This window comes from Oratosquilla oratoria, chromosome 3, assembly GCF_046742065.1.
Source record: "Oratosquilla oratoria isolate Oo_2021 chromosome 3, ASM4674206v1, whole genome shotgun sequence".
Taxonomy (NCBI): Eukaryota; Metazoa; Arthropoda; class Malacostraca; order Stomatopoda; family Squillidae; genus Oratosquilla; species Oratosquilla oratoria.
The window spans coordinates 56,318,108-56,341,567 of NC_134779.1; the positions used below are offsets into that span (position 1 = coordinate 56,318,108).

General features: G+C 39.7%; 2 protein-coding genes across 7 annotated transcripts in view; one reads left to right on the top strand and one right to left on the bottom strand.

The window, feature by feature from the left end:
• Positions 1-112: 112 nt before the first annotated feature.
• On the top strand, positions 113-8,145 carry DCTN5-p25 (Dynactin 5, p25 subunit). The gene is made up of 4 exons (XM_076181380.1): positions 113-305; positions 1,496-1,683; positions 3,721-3,832; positions 7,819-8,145. Exons 1-4 carry the CDS (start codon positions 258-260, stop codon positions 8,059-8,061), a joined length of 591 nt encoding a protein of 196 aa, XP_076037495.1. The 5' UTR covers positions 113-257; the 3' UTR covers positions 8,062-8,145.
• Positions 8,146-19,325: 11,180 nt separating this feature from the next.
• Positions 19,326-23,460, bottom strand: part of LOC143023023 (uncharacterized) — a 29,220-nt gene continuing 25,085 nt past the window's right edge. For all 6 annotated transcript variants that reach the window (XM_076181474.1, XM_076181504.1, XM_076181479.1 and 3 more), the window contains exon 6: positions 19,326-21,354. In XM_076181474.1, coding sequence (XP_076037589.1) covers positions 20,714-21,354 — 641 coding nt within the window. In that variant the 3' untranslated portion in view covers positions 19,326-20,713. The remainder of the gene's footprint in view (positions 21,355-23,460) is intronic.

Genomic DNA, 23,460 nt, shown 5'->3' on the forward strand with positions numbered 1-23,460 from the left:
CAAGTGAATATAATATTTTGCAATGTCTATCTGACTTTTATTTATTATTCAGAATGTTTGTCGAAAATAACTACGACTAGTAAATACAGTACTATCAATCACGAGCAAATTCGGTCAGCAAAACAACTATTATTTTGCTTCGGGAGGGTGGTTGTCAGTTGTGACTCATTTGACAGGCCTTAGGTAAACAAGGCAAGTGCAGTGCATACACACACCGTGTATATACTGATAAGTAAACGGACGAACTCTACGTAGAGATGGAATTAGAAGATACATACTACCCGAAAGCACAATATATAGAAACTGTAAGTATTTGATTTCAGTGCTCTTTAGACTCTTTACTAACCCCACACATTAGAAAATATGGGTGTGTCCCATCTTTATTCTCTGATATTAGAATGATATGCCAATGGTTTATTTTACCTTTTGAAATGTAAAAAAATCATAGTGACATGGAAGTTCTGCAGCGTTGCTACATCTGTTTTGATGAGGCACATTTACATTAATGAAGACTTTCATCAGAGGGGGGAAGGTGAAATTGCTTTCAATTCCAATCCAGATGTTTATTTTTCAGGCTGAAGACATAGTGAATGCTTTTACCAATTGGTAACCATAGTGCAACATGTGTTAATAAATGATTGTGGAATTCATATCCTTACGTTCTTACGTAGTCGGAGTTTCTCGGCCGTATTCCGCCGCTTACACGGCGTTCATTACAGCCGCCCTCATACAAACTAACACTTGTATTCTTGGTTCATAGTCATATCATCCAGATCATAACACTCAGTAAACAAGTATGTCTTCAGTCTTTTCTTGAATATATCAACATTTTCGGCCATCTTAAGGTTCAAAGGTAATTTGTTATAGAGTCTTGGAGCACAATTTTCAAAGGCTCTAAATCCAATTTCCAAATTATACCGTGGCTCATGTAATCTATGTGGCATCACACTGTGTCTTAACAACATATCTGAGTCTATATGAAAGTCCTCAAGGAGATCACGTATATATTTGGGTCTACCAGAATTCAATGCCTGATAGGCCATCACACATATATTATATACAAGTCTAGCCTTAATCCTAGGACACATGCTGGAATTTTTTTTCACTTGAGTTTTACTTTATTTACTTTTTTAGATTTATTAACATAAAATTGTTATAAACAAGTAATAATGGACCCCATTTTTAAATTATAGCCAAAATCCAAATATGAGTGATTTTTTTCTAATAAAGGTAGAGTTGAGCTGAACTGGCACTGGAATAGAGGACAAGCACATTGTATGAAACAAAACAGAACTCAACAAATATAATCCTTTCCCTATAATTGTAATTATATATATATATATATATATAATGTATATATATATTTTTGCAAATATATGTAAGAAGAAATGTTATTAAGTGCCAGTGAATGCTTAAATATTTTCTTGTGTTAGCATTTTTTACTCATAGATTGGTTGAGGTGAGTCTCATGCATCATATTTTTATTCTTTTGCAGGCGACAGGTAACAAAGTTAGTAGAGGAAGTGTTTTGTGTGGATCTCAAAATATTGTCCTAAGTGGCAAAGTCATAGTTCAAATTGGAGTTATCATCCGAGGTGACCTAGCCAATGTAAGAGTTGGACGGCATTGTATCATATCATCCAAAGCTGTGATTAGGCCACCATTCAAGAAATTTAGTAAAGGGTAAGGTAAATTTTATTTCTTTGATTAATACTTGATCATGCTTTACTCTAGAGCAGCTTTGACCAGAAACCCATAGGCATATGACAGCTGGCAACTCCTTGTCCCCTCCCATAGGTCTCTCCAACATGAATGTGAACTCACTTGGTAGGGCCACCAATTAACAACATAATTGGTACTAAATTAGTAGCCCAACTTATGAATTTGACACACCAGTCAGATTTGGGGGTAGGTTTATGATAGCTTGACTTAGTGGGGCTAGTATTTTGTGTCGGATACGAGATCTTAGCCCTGCACAATATCATAGTTCTAATATGCTGGGTAGTAGATCTATTTTTGTGTGAGTTTGGCTTGGGGAATAATGAATGTGTCATGGAGGGCGTTGGTAAGTAAGGTGTGAAGTGTTTATGTCACTGGTAAGTAAGAAGAGGAGGCAAGCAGTTGCTAGTTGTCAGCTCTGCATGTGAAAAGTTTGTGGGAAAATTGTGGAAGTTATATTTCAGCATAGTCTGAGGACCAGGTACTGGTCTACATGCAGAGAAGGTACAGCCATGGAGATGGGTGACCGGGAGATGATATTCTTTGACATCCTCCCAATAGAATTGAAATCTGCAGCTGTCCAGTATCGATCCCTAGTGATTTTCCCTTTTCATAAATACAACATCTTAAAATGAACTCTTAACCCCTTCCATACGGTGCCGCACACGTAGGCGTCATGAGGAGCAAGTGGATTCGCGACGCTGCCATATCGGCGTCTTTATTATATTTATTGTAGTCGCCCCTGTGTTTTTACATTCTCCCAAATGCGCCCTAAATCCCATTCTCTGTGGTTTTCAAAATTCGCGGGTGAAAGAGAGAACGATCGATATAAGCGGCGACTATATTTTATGACGCGAATATTATTTCGTTACGTCGTACGGCTGGCATTGGCTGCTGCCCGCGAGATTTAAGTCCCGTATTGAAGTGGTTAAGCTAAATCATGTGAATTGCTAACGGACTTTTTCACCAAAAACAGTACCAGATATATAGAGGAGTTTAACTCATGAATCCTTTGACTACTGAAAATTTCCTTAAATTGAATAAAATTTTATCATTTGATTAAGTTCCAGGTGTTTGAGTTAACTGTGATTCTTTTTTAGATGGTTGTGTGCAGCGTCATTGAGTAGACATTTTGTATCTGCATTTACTTTTTTGAATTATGGTTGGACATTGCTCAGAATTTACTCTGGTTATTGACTTCATAGTGTGTAGTCACTATTTGAAAGTTTTAGGAACATCCCTACAGACCAGATTTAATGCAGCATTCTTGTATGATTAGAAATTCATTTCTATTTAAAAGAGAATGATCACTTCTTTTACTATCCCTCCTTTCTGCTATCCTCTTTAATCTCTTCAGTACAAGTCAAATTCTTATGCACAGCATTGGATGCCTGAGGTATAATAATTAATGCATCACAATACTTGCATTATAAAATATAAAGTCACTACTGTATTACCCATTTTCTTTCACTGAGTAATAATAAACACAGAAAATGTGATCAAGCCAGTTCACGTAATTCAGGAGTCACTCACCTACAAATGCATACATACATATACCAAGGCTTTTTCCCTCTTACAAGGGAGGTAGCCAAAAAGGAAAAGGCATAAAATCATTCCCACCCATTCCATCCCTGAATACACTCCACACCCCTCCACCCTCCCTCTTATCTTAGCACCTCCTCACCTACAAATACAAAATAAATATTATCAAGATGCCAACACTGGCATTCTCGTATACCCACTCATGCCTCATGATGCCTACAAAGGCATCATCATATGGAAGAGGTTAAGTCTTTCCTTTGTCACCTCCAAGACTCCACCTCTTCAGCACAAGTTTGTTTCCATCCTTTCAGAGGTCATTGACAAAATATTAAAATATCAACTCAGACTTTATCTTATTTCTTTAAGAAAAAAATTATGTCATAGTCGTTATTGATATAAGGCGTCATTTCTTTATCAAACCCATAAATCCTAATTACTCTTCTTTGTATATGGTTTCAGAGTTGCCTTTTTCCCACTTCACATTGGAGACCATGTGTTCATTGGTGAAGGCTCTGTTGTTAGTGCAGCTGTAGTAGGATCTTATGTATACATTGGCAAAAACTGTGTCATTGTAAGTACCTTTGACAGTGTTGGTTGAAATTGTTGTCTTTGTTATAGCTATTGATCATGTGTGAAATTTTATGTGAATAGATGTAGTACATACATATACCAAGAGCTTTTCCCCCTTACAAGGGAAGTAGCCAAAGTCAAAAGGCATAAATTACTCCTACCCATTTCATCCCCACATATTCCACTCCCATTCACCACCCCTTCTTCCCTCTTTTCTTGGCTCCTCCTGGATGATGGGTCATCCCTGCATCTCACCCATTAACCTGGGTCATATATAGGATAAAGTAATAATCTTTATTCCATTGATCATATCTTGGTATTGATCTGAGCATAGCAGGAGAGGTCATCCAACAAAACCATCAATTGAAATTCTAGGAGCAACCACAACTTGCTCCCATACATAACATTTGGCTCAACTATTGCTTCACACATTCCTTTCATTGCCTCCACTGACATTCTTTTATTTTTCCATACTGCTTATTGAGCTTCTACTACCTTCTCCCTCTTCCCTCACTGTACAGCCACTCTCATCCTACAATCATCCACTTTCATTTATACTAGTCCTCAGATATCTATAATTTTCTACCTGGCCCATTTTCACTCTATGAAGCTGCACAACCCTGTGGCCTCCATTCTTGAATACCACCATTATTTTGTTCATTAACTTTTCTTTCAATTTTCTCTCACAAAGCATAACAAAATCATTCATCATCCTTTGCAGACCCTCCTCTGTCTCTAATAGCAAAACTATACAAGCTGGAACTATATATGAATTTAAAAATTAGAAATTAAAGAAATCCCAATGTATTACCCCTGGTCTCTTTTAGGAAACCCATGGCTCCCAGGTAGCCAGCTATGACCACCAGGTATACCTATAAGTCACTCAGTTGTTGTCTAGGGATTTTTAGTGTTAGCCATCGTAGGATGAAGTGTTCAGTACCTTCTGTGTGGTGATGATGGTGGTTGCATCTAGGGCAATTTGATTCTTTGGCCTTGCCTATTTTATATTGAAGCTTTTGTTTTTTATATTCAGCTGGTAGTGCTTGTGTGATATAACAGGATGGGTAGGTGGTGGTATTCTGCTCAAACATATATAGTAATTTATTCCTAGCACACTACAGTACATAAACACACTCGGATCACAAAACAAGCACTACACAATAGCCTTCCAAATTCTATACTTCACCAAACTCTTCCAGATATTAATTCAACTGAGAAATCACTCCCAAAACAAGTAAGAATTACACCAACACACGTGTGTTCAGGTTACCACTCTGCATTAGAACAGTACCAATATAGAATTGGCTTGACGGCAGACTCCAATCACTAGATACTCAACCATGTATATAATCAATTAATCTGTTGCCCTTGGTGTCTCTTGCAGAAGACCTGCAGCCTTCAGGAAACCTGGAGGCTATGGTTCTTTTGCAACCATCACACAGAAATCACAAGAACACCTCATCTTATACATACATACATATACCAAGGCTTTTTCCCCCTTCCAAGGGAGGTAGCCAAAAAGGGAAAGGCACAAAAACACTCCCACCCATTTCATCCCTAAATACACTCCACACCCCTCCCACCCTTCCTCTCATCTGAGCACCTCCTGGATGACGGGTCATCCCTGCACCCTGCCCACCGCCCTGGGTCAGAAGCAGTGTCGCAAGACACAGTACATCCACAGCAAGGCCGCTTCATTTAATCGGCGACCCCCCCTCTCCGTCCCCCTTTGCATATAAGGAGAGGACGGGGAGAAATCCCTTCGGGCTGCGTCAAAATTTACTCACACATACTACCCCACCCCCCACCCCCCCCGCCCATTCCTCCTCATGCAGTCAAAACATCATCCATATACAACCATTCTCCACTCACCTCTGTCTTCCGTCCTCTCCCTTCCTTCCTCAACAGACATTCCCCTCTTCCCCAAAGCCCCCTTCACCCCATCCATCCACCTCATCCTAGGACGTCCCCTCATGTTCACTCCCTCCACATCTGCCTTCCATACCTCTTTTACTAGTCTTTCTTCACTCATTCTTTCCATGTGTCCAAACCATCCTAATATTCTTTCATCAACCCTATCTCCCAAATCCTTTTTCACCCCTGTTCTCCTCCTCACCTCCTCATTTCTCACTCTATCTAGCCTAGTAACCCCACCATACTTCTCAGACACCTCATCTCAAACACATTCAAACTCCTTCTCTCTTCTTCTCTTATGTTCCACGTTTCTGCCCCATACTATGCTGTTGGCACAATCACTCCTTCATACTGTCTCCTCTTCGCATCCATTCCCAAATGTCTATTCCTCATTACACTCTTTAAACCACCAAGGCATTTACTCGCTTCTCTCAATCTACATTCTACCTCCACCTTCACTCCACCTTTTCCTGCTACACTTGCACCCAAGTATCTAAAACTATCCACTTCCTCCAGTCGCTCTCCCTTAATGTTCACTTCCAGTCTACTGCCACTTTCACCCCTTGTACATCTCATCACCTTACTTTTACCCACATTTATCTTTAGCTTTCTTCTATCACATACTCTCCCAAACTCTGCCACCAGCTTCCTCAATCCCTCCTCTGACCCTGCCACAAGCGCAGTGTCGTCTGCAAACAACAGCTGGCTCACCTCCCACTTTTCTCCATTTTCTTTAACCATCTCCAATCCCTGACTCACTACCCTAGCATTCACCTCTCGCACCACCCCATCCATGTATAAGTTGAACAGCCAGGGCGACATAACACATCCTTGACGAAGTCCCACCTTTACTTCAAACCACTCACTCTCTCCATTTCCAATCCTAACACATGCTCTACTACTCACATAAAAACTCTTGACAGCTCCCAAAAGCTTTCCTCCTATCCCATAAATCTGCATAACCTCCCACAGTGCCTTTCTGTCTACCCTATCATAAGCCTTTTCCAGATCCATAAAAGCCCAAAAAACATCCTTCCCCTTTCCTATAGCTTTCTCACATATCTGTCTTACCACAAAGATCTGATCTACACAACCTCTACCCGTCCTAAATCCACACTGTTCCTCACCAATTACTCCTTCTGTTCCTCTCCTAATCCTCTCAATTAAGATTCTCCCATAAGCCTTCCCTACTACACTCAACAGGCTAATCCCTCTGAAATTACTACATTCACACTTGTCCCCTTTTCCCTTGTAAAGAGGAACTATACAGGCACTACTCCAGTCCTCTGGTACTCTACCCTCTCTCCAGCAAACATTAAATAATCTCATCTTATACTACCCTAAAATCACCCAATCCGAACAACACCAAATTTCTTCATCGAGATACTCATGGGTCAAACCAGTGGCCATGACTGGTCACTTGGTGGGCTGCAGGTCTTTTCCAACAGAAACCTGGGGTAGCAGATAGATTGATGCAGAATTTCTCATAGAATCATTTTGAGCTGGGTCCAGGAAAGATTTACATTAATCCCACCAGACATCATTATCAAGCTCTCTTCTGTTGTGCCCTTCCTTATCATGTCTTGTTGGATGTAAATGTGATGGTGTAAGTTAGACTTTTACCTTAGTCTTACAAGTATTCCCTCGACATAGTTCAGTTGTATTCTTCTCTGACCAGTGAAAATGCTGCTTAGTACCATTCATTTATTATATTTCATGTGCTGCAGTAAATTAATGAACTCCTCAAATACTGGGAAAAAGAGGTGCTCATCAAGGACCAGCACATGAATCACTGTACATCATTCAAAAGTGCATATCTAGGTGTCTTAATCCAACACTCACCAGCTGCCATTTGTGTGGACATTTGGGCCCAGGTTGTAAACCCACTTCAGGAATTGGTGGTGTTTTATGTACTCGGCCAATTCCTGAAGTGGGTTATGTGATGGGCCAAAACGTCTACATGAGGTGGTTGGCAAGTGTAGGATTAAGAGATCTAGGTATATATGTAAATTTGTATGTATGAACACGTGTAATTATATATTTCATTTACTAATGCAAATATTTTTCACTCAGGGTCGTCGATGTGTGTTGAAGGATTGTTGTATGATTGCTGACAATACTGTTTTGCCTCCTGAGACGGTCGTCCCACCCTTTGCAATATACTCGGGCTCACCTGCACGCCACAATGGTGATTTACCTGAAGCTACCCAGGACTTGATGAATGATTACACTAGGTCTTTCTATCATCATTTCATTCGTGTAAAGGAGGTACCATTGCCTCCTCGAGAAACTACGGCTAAATTGGTTGAATTATAACATACAGGAACCTGAAGAATCACATATAATGCTGTATGTTTAGGAGTTAATGACAATTCATATTTAATAAACTTACCTTCCTTTGTCATGTGTTCTTATTGTATGCATCATTATTACACTTCACATACCATTTTCTGAGATCGTGTAACTAAAATGATTGGTATGTTAAAGCTCCATAGTAATCCTGAGTAGCTACTAGAAACTACCACGCACTTTGGCCATCTAAGCAGAAATGGCCAAAGCAACAACTGTGGTCACAGATTTTTATTTATTTATATATTTATTTATTTTTTCCATATCAATTATTGCACTGTAAGCAAAGAAAGCAAAATAAACTTTTCCCCCAACATATTACTTGGTCATCCTATTCGTCTATTTTCTCTCTCACATAACCCAAACTTGATTGGTTGATTGATGATTCAGTTTAACATTGTGAACTCCTCTTAAGGCTAGGAAAGTGCCTCTTATGGAGGACTTTGTAGTAGGGAATCTAATGAGCTATGCCCTTGGTCCAACTTACTGGTGGCAGATTTCAAACTACCACCACCTCAACCTCTACTGTAAGTAGCAACGCTCTAATACCACTTGGCCAGTGAGCACCCCAACTTGATGACAACCCTCAATAAAACTAACTGAAAGGGAATTTTGGTAAAGCTAAAAGTTCACTATACCCCCAGCAACTAATGACAGGTGCCTGCTTGTGATGGTCATGCCAGATGGACAGTAGAGCTATCTATTTTCAAAACTCATCAGTGCCCTCATCACCTTCAGGCTGTGCAGCCTTGAGAGGTTGACACAGTCTCCAGACTGGGCTCCCATCCTACTACTTTCAGCCAATATCATAGCAACTCTTACACTAATACAATGCAGCCAACAGTCCAAAATTTAATCTCAAAAAGATCCATGGGAGGGCCCAAAAACCAATGCCAATTACTGTGGGACTGCATCTTTCCCCCTTGGTGAAAATTGAGGCACCCATTATCATTATTATATGATTTTTAACTGAAGAAGCTGGGGTGATAGAAACACTGAATTACTGGTACCTGAAAGACAAGAATGATTATATGGGCATTGAATTTAGGCTAGAAATTGGGAAGACAGAAATCAGAAGAGATATATACACTGGAAAGATACAACTGTGAAGAACAATAATACTTTGAAAAAGAGGATTGGAGGGATTTAATGAGACAACAACTCGCTTGGTCATTGAACTGGTAAGTATATCTGCAAAACAACATAGATGTTTTCGTGTTCATTTCTCCACAAATTTAAGGATTACAGAAGGGGAAAAATAGAAGGGGGTAAGGATGATGATGAAAGAAAGAAGGGAAGTGGAGAGAGATGAAGAAAGGAAGAGACAGGGAAATAAAGGGAAGAGGGAGAGATCAAATAAAACAGATGGGAAAAAAAAGAATCAGAAGAGCAATACATCCAAAAATTTCCTAGTGATCCAATCAACCACAGTCAGTCCTATAGATTGTGGAGGGAACTGGAGGTGGGCAGGAGGAAGAATGAAGAGGGAGATATGTATGTTCATTTGTGTATTATGCATATGTATTTACCTAATTGTAGCATACAGGATAGGAGCAATGCTCATTATGTCTCGTCTCCTATTCTCTATATATATAACAGACTTAAATTCACTTACAGTTCCAACTTCATCTATATCTGTATGAAAGTGGCAGTTGTCAACAAGTACAGTGAGTCCTCCTTATATGGTAATTCTTTATCCAGTAAATTCACAGTTATGGTATTTGGTAATGACTACCCTCGATTCTATTTACGGTAAGAAAAATTCACAGATACGGTATCTGCTCATGTTTTGTAGAGGAAAGAGCAGGGAGAAGGTACGTCTGCCATATCCTATTATTACATGTTATAATGGGTTTGGTATACGGTAATTTCAATTTGCGGTAAGGTTTTCAGGAACACATATGTACCGTATAACGAGGACTTACTGTATTTTGAAATAAACACCACAAGTGAGGACGGAGCCTTTATTAGTACAAGGTTTCACTTGTTACAGCCTTTTCAAGTACAAAGTCATAATACACATGACGGAGATTAGATAAGAGGAACGGGGGAAGTGAGGTAGGGAGGGGGGTCAATGAATACTAAGAAAGATTAAGGAGAAATGGACCAAATGTCTGGGAACAGGAAAGGTTAAGTATGAGATGGAACAATTGACTGGGTGAAGGACATTAGCTCATAACTGAGGAACAAAAAGAAGATAAAAATAAGGGTGAACAATTGTCTACGGAGGATGGACAATGACCTTAAGAGGAAAAAGGGAATTTGGGGGACAACTAGAGATAGTTTAGATTTATGTTGGCAATAGGTATTATAGGAATCAGGTGGGGTGCGATATTGAACGTGCCCCTATTTTGTTCAATTGTGTTGGTTCCTTGTATGATGGCTGCTTCCAAATATTTTCTATAGATTTTGTCAGATCATGTATCAGAAGTTGTGCATTCTTCCAGTCCATCAGGTGGATGCTATTGTTCCTGTGTGCAACACACGCATTGGTGGTGACATTATGGCGGACATTGTATCAGTGTTCTCGGATCCAGGTTTTTAGATCACATGATGTTTCCCCAATGTAGGATTTTTTACATCCTACGCATGGAATCCAATAAACACAGACTTTATCTCAGTCATATGTATCATGACTATGCACTTGAAAAATCTGTAACAAATGAAATGTCATAGTAATAAAGGCTATACATCCTCACATGGTTTTTTCTTTGATAAATTATCTATATCCTTGATTTCCAATTATCATATTTAAATATGAAATCATGTATTGTTTGAGCTTGAGCTATATCACCTTCTAAGCTATTTTACATTTGTATCTATATGGAAAACTCTATTTCTTCACATCCTTTGGACATGAAGTCTTTCTTAATTTACAAAAGGATTACAAAGGAGGAGCCTGCCGACAGGAGTCATTCTGGTCCATAACCGGTACCTTTGAAAATGTCTTAATAGACAAAAATGTTCAGGATCTGTTTTTTTCAATTTCCCAGTGGTTTCTGCAAAAATAGCTTATCACATGTGTTTTGTGATTTCTTTGTATTTACATATATATATATATATATATATATATATATATATATATATATATATATATATATATACATATATAAATCAATCAATACAAATTAAAATAAATATATAGGTAAAGTTAAATAATAAACAAACAGGTAAATAGTATATAATAATAGATTGACAAATAACTAATAATAAATGATAAGCAAATAATGATAAACAGACAAATATTAACAAACAACCAAATAATATATAGATAATAACAAACAAATAACCAAATAATATATAATAAATGGCAGGCATTACAACATTCTATTTAGGTTGTAACGACGTGCTGCTGGTCAAAACCAGACTGGCCGTCACACAACTCGAGCTTGACTTTTATACTCGCTGTAGTTGGCAGGCATAGTTCGCAAAGATGTCCCAGCCAGTCAGCCAGCAGCCAATCAGGAACTCTGAAAGCTTCCTGGGTTCCCACCAGCCTCCTTTAAAAGGTCGCTGCCTAGCAGAGACAAGCAGTTCTCTCCTGACTTCTCTCCCGGGCTCAACTCCAAGCAGCAGTTCTCTCCAGCAAGACGCCTCTGGACCAGTTCTCCCCAGCATGACGCCTCAGGAATGGTTCTCCCCAGCAAGATGTCTCGGGACCGGTTCTCTCCAGCAAGTCACCTCATACCCTCCTGTGGCCCCTTCGCTCTCAGCCACGACGCTTGATTAGGCCCTCACTCCGGACCATCCTTCTACGAGCCCTCATCCGTGACCTCTGAGCCTATTAACCATTAAACCTTAGTTTTTAATGTTATTGTGAGTCTCATTTCCCTGGCTATACTGATCCAAACCACCTCAAAGTGGCGACCCTGAGTGAGGAAAACCAGGAAGATGGCAGGCTCACAGGTTAAACTTCACGCCCAGGCATGCCCAAACCAGTTCTGCCGCCCCGGCCTGCCCAGCCCCACAGACCCTGTCTGCTCAGGCCCAGACTGTTTTCACCAGCCGCCACTGCAGTCATCGCCGCTGCCGCTACTGTAGTCATTGCCGCTGCCGCCACTGTAGTCATCACTGCTGTCGCCATTGCAGCCGCTGTCGCCACTGCAGCCGCAGCCACCTCCACTGTCGCCATTGCAGCCGCAGCCACCTCCTCTGTCGCCATTGCAGCTGCAGCCACTTCTGCTGTCACCATTGCAGCCGCAGCCACCTCCGTTGTCACCATTGCAGCCGAAGCCACCTCCACTGTCACCATTGCAGCCGATTCTGCCATATCACTCGCGCCTTGCCCTACCTCCATGGCGCTTGCTCCCAAAGAAGGGGGGGAGTATTGTAGCGAAGTGCTGCTGGTTAAAAACCAGACTGTCACACAACTTGAGCTTGGCTTTTATACTCGCTGTAGTTGGCAAGCATAGTTCACAAAGACATCGCGGCCAATCAGGAACTTGGAAAGCTAGTTTTGACGGTTCCTCATTGTTTCTATATCTAGTATTTTCCTTGACCCATTGTGTTAAGGTATATTTGATGGTCATATCCAGCAGAATGTTGCTCCAAAGTTCTTCTCCCCCTTTTATTATCATTTCTTCCCAGGTTATATCCTTTGCATTAAAATCACCCATAATTACTATGTTACCACCTTCTTTCAGTAACTCATTTAGCACTTTCATTGTGTCTTCCAGTAATTTAGAATGATCACTATCAGACCAAGCCTGTATTTCTGGTGGCACATATACTGCTGCAAATTTTCTGTTTTTCATATTTTTGTTTAGGGGACCTGGAGGGGTATCACCTTTTTGCCTCCAGGTTGGGAAGTGGGTCATCCTCCCAGAGAAAGGCCGGCAACAGTATCACATGCCCTGATACTGCTATCACTGCTGTTATAGTTGTGGACTGTAATTTACCAGAGCTTCTATCCTTGTGGGCAATCTCATGCCAATACTGTGTATTTAATTACCTAGTTGTATTACACGGGAAGAGAGCTATGCTCGTGGTGACCCGTCTTTGTATCTCTCAGCATCAAGTTTTTTCTTAAAATCTTGAATAGTGTTTGCACACACTCTTTCGTTGTCTAATTTGTTCCAAGTATCTATCACTCTGTGTGGGAAGCTGTTCCTTTTCAGATCTCTTCTGTAACTATCCTTTTTTTAGTTTCTTTTCGTGTCCTTTTCTTTTACCATTATCCCATATAAACAAGTCATTCTTATATAAGACTTCCATTCCTTTCATTATTCTATAGATAGTCAGTAAGTCTCCTCTTTCCCTTCTTTGTTCCACCATGATATAACCATGACCAGGATGAAAGATGAAGGACCACTTGGCACAGATGGGCAGCGACCCTTTCATTACCAATGAGACTTGTGTCATACTTATCAACTTTTCACTAAGTACTCTTCATGCCACCATCATGTTCTCAAATGACCCCGAGTGTCTATAGCAGAGCTGGGTGCATTCCTAGGTGTGTTCCTCAGTGTCCTGAGCAAAGTCATGCCAGTCAGGACACCAAGGAATGCACCGAGGAATGCACCCAGCTCTGGTCTATAGATGCTTTCACATGTCATGACCACAACTATGTGTGAAAGCATCCATAGACACCCAAGGCTATTTGATAGCACTAAGTTTTGTGGACGGCACACAGTGAAGAGTCAAAACGTGTGAAACAAGCCTTGGGATATGTAGGGTGGGGGTGGTTGTTAAATAGAATTACCTGGCAAAAGCCAAATGCCAAAATAAGACATACCTGGCAAAAGCCAAATGCCAAAATAAGGCATACCTGGCACTCATTACATGGTAAACAAATACCAAAAAGTCGCTCAATTCAGATACACGAAAGTAATGGATAATGTTAAACAAATTTATTGTTCTATTGGGAACATTGTCAAAAACATATTGAAGAAATATAAACTACTTTTTTTAGCAGAATCAGGCTCATTTTGTTAAAATGCAGCTGCTCCATTACTTTCCCAGTCTAGTGTCTGGAACAACCACCTGGTGGCTATACATTTCTACACAATATGCACTGCCACTGTTCAACTTTGCTGTATGACTATTTCTATACTAATGTACCTGTATGTTAAAGATAAGATTGACTCAGTTTAATGTTGGAAACTCGGAGGCTAGGATGTTGCCCTTTATAGAGGGCTTAGTGGCGTGGAATCAAATGAACCATGCCCTTGATCCGACTTGACAGCAGTTGGGTTCGAACTGCCATCGTCTTGATCTCTGCTGCAAGTAGCAACACTCTAATCTGTTCAGCCAGTGAACATCTAAATGTGAGACAATAGCAAGAAAGTAACATGGGAAAAAAAATACAATAAAATAAAGATAAAAAAAAAAATAATACATAAATACTTCACAAATCTTCTGCATGAGGGCAGCAAATTTCTGACTCTACCTGGTTTCCATAAAATATAAATATATATATATACATATATATATATATATGTATATACATATATATATATATATATATATATATATATATATATACATATATATATATATATATATATATTTTTTTTTAATACACAGTGACAGACATACCCTTGTAGTATGGATGTGCAGTGGTCCTGTCTAACAACATAATTTGCTCACCCCACCCTTCTTGTGCTAAACACTGCAAAATAAGTTATCAACAATCCTTTATATATTCAAACTAAGTAATTCAAAAATTAAGTTTGCTTGATTTAACACAAAAGGGATTTAGGAAGAAACCATGTTGAATGGGCTCTCTGATCCCTCCCATGCTAAATGGAACAAAATGAGCAACAATCCCTTGTATATTCAAACTAAAGAAATCTAATCTTTTGTTTTGGCATGTATTGCACAAGAGGGATATGGGAGTAAATTGTGTTGCTTGATGAGACCTCTGCATTTGCAAACTACAGGGACAATGCATCTATGTTTAGCCGCACATTTTTGGACCGATACATTTATATATGGGCACGTTATATTTTGAGAGATTACTAGTACTAATAGAGGGGAGAAGGTAGGAGATGGGTGAGTGGGGGATGGCTGTATATAGATGATACTGTTATGTAAGGAAGTGAAGGGGTGGGGGATGGTGGTAGGAAGTTTTTATGTATTTACCTAGTTGTATTTTATGGGAAGGGGAGCTATCCTTGTGGTGACCCGTTTTTGTATCTCACAAGATCAAGTTTTTTCTTAAATTCTTCTATTGTGTTTGCACACACTATTTTTTTGTCCAATTTGTTCCACATATCTATGACTCTGTGTGGGAAGCTGTTCTTTTTCAGGTCTCTTCTGTAGTTGTCCTTTTTGAGTTTCATTGCATGTCCTCTTGTTTTTCCTCTGTCACACTTTAATAAGTCCTCTCTATCAAGGCATTCTTTTCCTTTCATAATTCTTTAGATTGTTAGTAGGTCCCCTCATTCTCTTCTTTGTTCCAGGGTCAGCAATTCCAGTTTGGCCAGTTTTTGTTCATGTCAGGTTTGAAAATGTTGGGGCCATCTTTGTTGTTGTTTTTTATATTTTTTCTAGTTTTCTTATATTCTTTTTTGTACTGGGTGATCATATCAGTTATTTGCTGTTATAGGTACTACAGAGTTGTCACTGCTTTCATTTACAAATTTTTCAATTAATGGGAAAAAGTCTCAGTATTTCCTCGGGATACCATGTCCTCTTCCCCACAAATCCTCTGATTGACTCCAAAGTTAAAGGCTTATGCCCATTCTGCCTATAGTACCTATAACAGCAAATAGTAGATCATATCAGCGCTGCATATTCAAGTTTTGGCCTTATCGGTGTTTGTAATATTTTTTTAATAATTTCTTTATCCAGACATTTAAAGGCCACCTTTAATGATCTCAACAAATTGTATGTTTCTCCAACTATTTTATTTATATGTTCATCTGGCGACATGTCTTGGATGATGATTTCTCTTTGGTCCCTTTCAGAATTTACTTTCTTTACTTCTTTTCCATCAATTTTATACTGTCCTGATATCCTATTCTTGCTTTTCCCAAATTTGATTATACTGCATTTCTTGATGTTGAATTCTATTTCCCATCTCTTGCTCCACTCTGAGACTTTGTTCAGATCACTGTAGAGTCAGTCTATTTCGGAGTTTATTCTCTTTAATAAATTTGCGTCATCTGCAAAGAAGTTCATGTAACATTCAATACTTTCGTACATGTCATTCACATATATAGCAAACATTATCGGAGTTAGTACTGACCCCTGTGGGACGCCACAACTCATTCCTTCCCATTTTGAATATTTATCTCTGAGCACTCCTCTCATTTTTCTTCCATGTAGGAAATCCTTCATCCAATTCAATAGTTTTCCATGTATGCCTCCTATTGTTTCTCACCAGTTAAATGAAGTGGCCTTCTGTGGATGTACTGAGTCTTGCTACACTGCTACTGCCCCCGGGCAGTGGGCAGGGTTCAGGGATGACCCGTCATCCACAATTAGCTTTGGATAAGAAGAGGGAATGGGTGGTGGAAGGGAGTGAAATGGGTGGAAGTGGGTATTTGCTTTTTGACCTTGCTACCTCCTTTATAACGGGGGAAAAGCCTTGGGTATATGGATAGGAATATCCCCTTTGGGGCTACAGAGAGCAGGATGCTTAGTCCTTTTTCGATTTGGAAAAGGCTTTTGATAGGGTAGACAGGAAGGCACTGTGGGAAATTTTGCAGATATATGGGATAGGAGGAAAGCTGTTAACAGCAGTCAAGAGTTTTCATGAGGGTAGTAAAGCCTGTGTTAGAATTAGAAATGGAAAGAGCAAGTGGTCTGAGGTAAAGATGGAACTTTGCCATGGATGTGCCATGTCACCATGGCTGTTCAAGGTGTACATGGATAGGGTGGTGTGGGGGGTAAGTACAAGGGTAGAGGGCAGGGGATTAGAGATGATTAAAGAAAATTAAGAAAAATGGGAGATAAGCCAGTTGTTGTTTGCTGACAACACTGCTTGTAGCAGGATCACAGGAGAAATAAAGGAAGTTAGTGACAGAGTCTGGGAGGGTGTGCAGGAGGAAATTCAAGTTAAGTGTGAATAAAAATAAGAGGTTGAGATGTACAAGGGAGAGGATGGCAGTAAATTGCAAGTATTAAAGGAGAGAGGCTGGAAGTGGATAACTTTAACTACTTGGGGGCTCATGTGGTGGGAAAGGGAGGAGTGGAGGTGGATGTAGAATGTAGATTGAGAGAAGCAAGTATGTGCCTTGGGAGGATTAAAAAGTGTAATGAGAAATAGACATTTGGGAATGGATACTAAGAAGAGATTGTATTAACCTAGTTGTATTTTACGGGACAAGAGCTATGCTCGTGGTGACCTGTTTTCGTATCTCTCTGCATCCAGTTTATTCTTAAAATCTTGTATAGTTTTGGCACTCATTGTTTCTCTGTTTAGTTTGTTCCAGACATCAATCACTCTATGTGGGAAGCTATTCTTTTTCAAATCTCTTCTGTAACTGTCCTTTTTTAGCTTCTTTTCGTGTCCTCTTGTTTCTCTTCTGTCCAATTTTAGTAAGTTGTTTCTATCAAGAATTTCCATCCCTTTCATAATTCTGTAAATGGTTAACAAATTGCCTCTTTCTCTTCTCTGTTCCAGTGTTGATAGAGGTAATTTCTCTAATCTTTGTTCGTACGTCAAATTTGATAGTGTAGATGCCATTTTTGTTGCTGCTCTTTGAATTCTTTCTACTTTTTTTTAATGTTTTTTTGTGTGATTGTGCTGACAACATTGTATGGGGTAGAAACATGGAACATAAGAGATGAAATGTCTGAGAAGTATGGTAGGGCTGGATAGAATGAGAAATGAGGTAAGTAGGAGAGTGGGGGTGTAAAGGGAGTTGGGGGATAGGGTTGATGAAAGAGTATTGAGATGATTTGGACACATGAAAAGGATGAGTGAAGGGAGGTTATTGAAAGAACTGTGGAAGGCAGAGGTGGATAGAGTGTACAGGAGGGGGCAACTGAGGATGAGATGGATGGATGGGGTAAAAGGGGTGGTGAGAAAGAGGGAGATGTCTGTTGAAGAAGGAAGGGAGAAGACAGAAGATAGGGGTGAGTGGAGAATGGTTGTATATGGTTGATGCTGTGATGCATGGAAGGGAGTGGGTGGGGATGGGGGGTTAGGGAGTGGTCATGTGTGAATGATATTTTGACACAGCCCGAAGGTGTTTCTCCCTGTCTTCTCTTTTTCTGCATGAAAGGACAGAGAGGGGGGTCGCCAATTAAATGACGCAGCCTTGCTATGTTTTGCTGCATTGCTTCTGATCCAGGGTGATGGGCAAGATGCAGGAATGACCCTTCATCCAGTGGGAGCCAAGAAAAGAGGGAGGGAGGGGTGATCAATGGAGATGGAGTGTATGGGGATGAAGTGGGTGGGAGTGGAGTTATGCATTTTGACTTTGGCTGCCTTCCTTGTACGAGGGAAAAAGCTCTTGGTATATGTATGTATACCGATGGACTAATATTACCAGTTTACAAAATAAGGCACAAAAACTATACATACATACATACATATACCAAGGCTTTTTCCCCCTTACAAGGGAGGTAGCCAAAAAGGGAAAGGCAAAAAAACACTCCCACCCATTTCATCCCTACATACACTCCACACCCCTCCCACCCTCCCTCTCATCTGAGCACCTCCTGGATGACGGGTCATCCCTGCACCCTGCCCACCGCCCTGGGTCAGAAACAGTGTTGCAAGACACAGCACATCCACAGCAAGGCCGCTTCATTTAATCGGCGACCCCCCCTCTCCGTCCCCCCTTGCATATAAGGAGAGGACGGGGAGAAATCCCTTCGGGCTGCGTCAAAATTCACTCACACATACTACCCCACCCCCCACCCCCCTGCCCATTCCTCCTCATGCAATCACAACATCATCCATATACAACCATTCTCCACTCACCTCTGTCTTCCGTCCTCTCCCTTCCTTCCTCAACAGACATTCCCCTCTTCCCCAAAGCCCCCTTCACCCCATCCATCCACCTCATCCTAGGACGTCCTCTCATGTTCACTCCCTCCACATCGGCCTTCCATACCTCTTTTACTAGTCTTTCTTCACTCATTCTTTCCATGTGTCCAAACCATCCTAATATTCTTTCATCAACCCTATCTCCCAGCTCCTTTTTCACCCCCTGTTCTCCTCCTCACCTCCTCATTTCTCACTCTATCCAGCCTAGTAACCCCCACCATACTTCTCAGACTTGTCTATTCCTCATTACACAAAAACTATAGGTATTACAAAACATTCTGTGCACTGAAAAAAACTTTTGTTTTATTGCTACACAGACTTTTATTGCAGTACTAGGTTAGTACTACATTATCAAATATCTTCTGTACAGACTCGTTAAACTTTTCATCCATTAATGATTTGTTTTCTTGGAATGGAAATTATATAAATGTTACTAATAGGTGCTATACAATCTTTTTAATACATACTACAAAGATTTTCATTACAAAAATGATCTTGTTCATTTTTCATATCATCCATTAACAAAAATTCACTTTTTTTTCAATATGAATTATAAAAAATAATATTGGTAGGTGCTACAAAACACTTTTAACACATACTACAAGAGCTCATATAATAGCCACCAATACAAAATGTGCAGCAAACCTGCAAAATTAATGAGCAACAAGCACAGATATCAGGAACTGGGAAACACAAGGTATTGCATGAAACTTATGAATCATGGAAATCAATCTATGTGGAACTCGTAAACTCACTGTATATATGAATGTGTATATATATATATATATATATATATATATATACATACATACATACATATATATACACCATATCTAAACTACAGTAAACTCTTAATATAATAAATCCCATTATAATGAACTTCAGATAAAACAAATCTTGTATTGCTAAAATACCCATCAATAAGCTTAGTCCATCATATAACATTAAAGTTTAAAAAACAATGATGCAGTCTCACACCCAGGCCCTGCAAGTGTTTGTGTATGCAAGTCAATCAATTAAATTGTTGCCTACTGTAATTAGTTTCACTTTTTGACATAGTACAGTACAGCACTGTAAAAATACTTTGTAGTACATTATATTTGTTATTGTATTTATATGAACATATGTATCAGTTATGTTTGAACACACGAGAGCAAGAAATACCCTCAGATATACCAAATTTTCAGATATAACATCAGAACCTTTCTTCCAAATGTTTATTTCATCAAAAGTTTACTGTAGTTCTTAACCACTGAAAGTATTTTCATTCCTACATTTTACTTTATGATCATAAAACATCTATTCTTGCATGCTTTCTTGAAAAATCTTAGTATGTACCGAGTTTACTGCTAAAAGAAAATGTTATTTTATTTTACAAAGTTTTCAATAAAACATATAGCAAAAACAAAACTGGGAGCAAAAAAGAAAAATATACCACATGTTTTAAGTTAGAGAAAAAAATACCTCAAGTAGATTCAAATATCCTTATCAAGTCCATCCTAATAGACTATGGTCTAATGCTTTCTCCATGAAACTTACATGTAGTGAGTACAAATGTATGCTACCAGTAAATAGTTCTGTCTGTCCTTTAAATTTTGGCCCTAACATATGAATTAGTCTAATAACATTTATTTAATGAGGCTGGCCAACCTTTACATATCACATTAAAAATTTTCACTGAATATCAGACTTTCTCTTCTTATTGATGGGATGCAAATACATCTCTGATGGCTTAAGTTTAAAAGAACTCTTAAAATCTTCATATTTGTAAGTGTTTCCCTTATTGACCCTAGGAGACCGCCAAACATCTAACACTTCATTCCCTCCAATTGTAGATGCGGCACCAGCTGCACCTTCTAGTAATACTGGATCTGGCTTGACTTCTTTCTTGTTCATGATTCTAGTATCCTCAGCAGCAGAAAATGACCCATTACTCTGGACTCTCTCTCTAGCTTCCTGCTTACCGTTTACAAAATTCTTAGCATCAACAATATGTGCCTTCTGCTTCTCATGTAAATTGTTGATGCAGTGAATTTCACTGAGAACATGTTCCTGCTCTTTTCTACCACAATGCTGCTTCATACCGGAACTGCCACTCTTGATGGTACCTGGCTTTGGACCCATAAGATCATTCAAGTACCGACTTTTATCAACATTTTGCACCTGCACATGATCATTATGGTGACTTTGGAATTTTTCATGAGAATATGAGGGTTTGAGCCCTAGTGAATGAGCAAAGGATTGTGCTTGCTGTTCCTCCCTCTTAGCTTCTTCAAGCTGTTGCGTCATTAGTTGGGACCAGAAGACTGGGTCATCTGTAAAGATGGAACAATAAAATAAGAACATACAAAGTTCAAGGTGGTATAGAACAATTCCTACTTTTAGATAAAGAAGTATTATACTAATAAATACATGATTAAAAAAATATATATATATATATACACACATACATACACCAAAGGTCTTATCCCCCTTACAAGGTAAACTAGTTAAGTACACACCCACATCATACTAAATTAATATCCATTTAACTACCCTTCCCATCTCAGCACATCTCCCACCACAATGATGAAATGCAATGCAGTAAGGTACAGCTCTTCCACAGCAGGGCCTGATAACCAAAATTCTCCACTACTTCATCATATAGTTATCCCTATACTCATCCACTCAAAATAATCTATGAAACATGAGAACATCCCTTTAAGCCATGTCATCCCCTCACCCATTCACCATCTCCTCTCAGTCTGACAGCCCCCCTTCCCACTCCTTTCTTTCCTTTATTTCCTTACTGCTCACTCTTACCAAACTTGTAACACCTACCATATTTCTCAAACACTTCATCTCAAAAACATTCATTCTTCCTTTCCACCTCCTGTATCTTCCAAATTTCTGCTTTATACACTGCCATCCATACCATCATTCCTTCATACAACTTTCTTTGTATTCATCCCCAAATTCTTATTTTGCATTAATGACTTTCATTCCATCCAGCATTTATTACCTTTATTTACTATATAATTTATCTCCACACTCACTCCTCCATTCACTGCCACATGTAACCCCAAAATATCCATTCCCTTAAGCCTATCTTCACACTCAGATTCAATCTGCCACCATCATTATTCCTTGTACAACTCATTACTTTCTTCTTGTCCTTGTTCAGTAATAACTTTTTCTCACATATACTTTCAAAATCAGTTGCCCACTGTTTGTTTCTCCTCAGAATCAGTCACACATACAATAAAAAACACCACTTTATTCTATCTTATTTACCAATTGGACCAACAACAGGTACTTGCTAGTGGCCCTATGACATACACTAGAGAGAACCATTTCTCTGCTGACCATCAAAATTGATCAGTGCCCTCATCCTTTGCTGGAGGTGTAGCCCTGAGGGACTGGGGTTTGGTCTCTGGACCACACACATTATTTCTATCAACTTCAACTATTTTCCACAACTTTTTTTTTTTTAATGTAAGGAGAGCTGGCAACCAGTAACTGCTCCTTCCCTCCATGTCCTGCTAGCTGATGACATTAAAGGACCCTGGGACCAATGACTGGTACCTGCAAGTGGTGGTCCTACAAGATGGACACAAGGTGGAATCCATCTCCCAACTGCCCATCTTCAAAACCCACCAACACCTTCACCTCCCAAGGGCTTGACACTGGATCTCTGGATTAGGCCCAAGATCTCATTCAACTCTGACTTACAAGGTACAATCAAAATGCTCTCAAACTGTCCATGTGACAGAGAAACAGAGCTGGACTGTCGTATCAGTCCCCTCATGCTGGAAAAGAGAAGACAGGAAGAAGTACCATCAAGCTGTGTCAAAATATCATTCACACATAGCCACTTCTTAATCCCTCCATCCCCACCCACTCCCTTCCATGCATCACAGCATCATCCATACATAACCATTCTCCATTTACCTCTATCTTCTGTCTTCTCCCTTCCTTCCTCAACAGACACCCACCTCTTTCCCAATGCCCCTTTTACCCCCATCCATCCATGGTCACCCCCTCCTGTTCACTCTATCCACCACTGCCTTCCACACTTCTTTATTAATCTTTCTTTCCATGTCTCCATACCATCCCAATACTCTTTCAACACCTCTTCATACAATCTCCTCTTAGCGCCCATTCCCCTGAGGATGAGGTATCACCTACCCCTGCCACTATATGGGTTAAATGCAATGTAGAGAGGCACACCACCACAGGGCCTGACAGCAGAAACTGCTTTACTGTACATTGACACTCCACCCCTTCACTCATATATGAAGCAGATACAAAGTAAACTTCACAAGACATTTAATTCTAATATATAATGAAGCACTGGGGTTACCACAGCTCCTGCTGTCTCTGCTGTGCAGGTCTTACTGCATTGGTTCTTATCTGAGCAATGTAATGGGGGTCAGGAATGA

Bases quoted from the DNA above. Each gene is read 5' to 3' on its own strand.
- DCTN5-p25 (XM_076181380.1), top strand. From the start codon at position 258: ATGGAATTAGAAGATACATACTACCCGAAAGCACAATATATAGAAACT. The intron at 306-1,495 runs GTAAGTATTTGA...ATTCTTTTGCAG, and splicing joins AAGCACAATATATAGAAACT to GCGACAGGTAACAAAGTTAG. The intron at 1,684-3,720 runs GTAAGGTAAATT...ATATGGTTTCAG, and splicing joins TTCAAGAAATTTAGTAAAGG to AGTTGCCTTTTTCCCACTTC.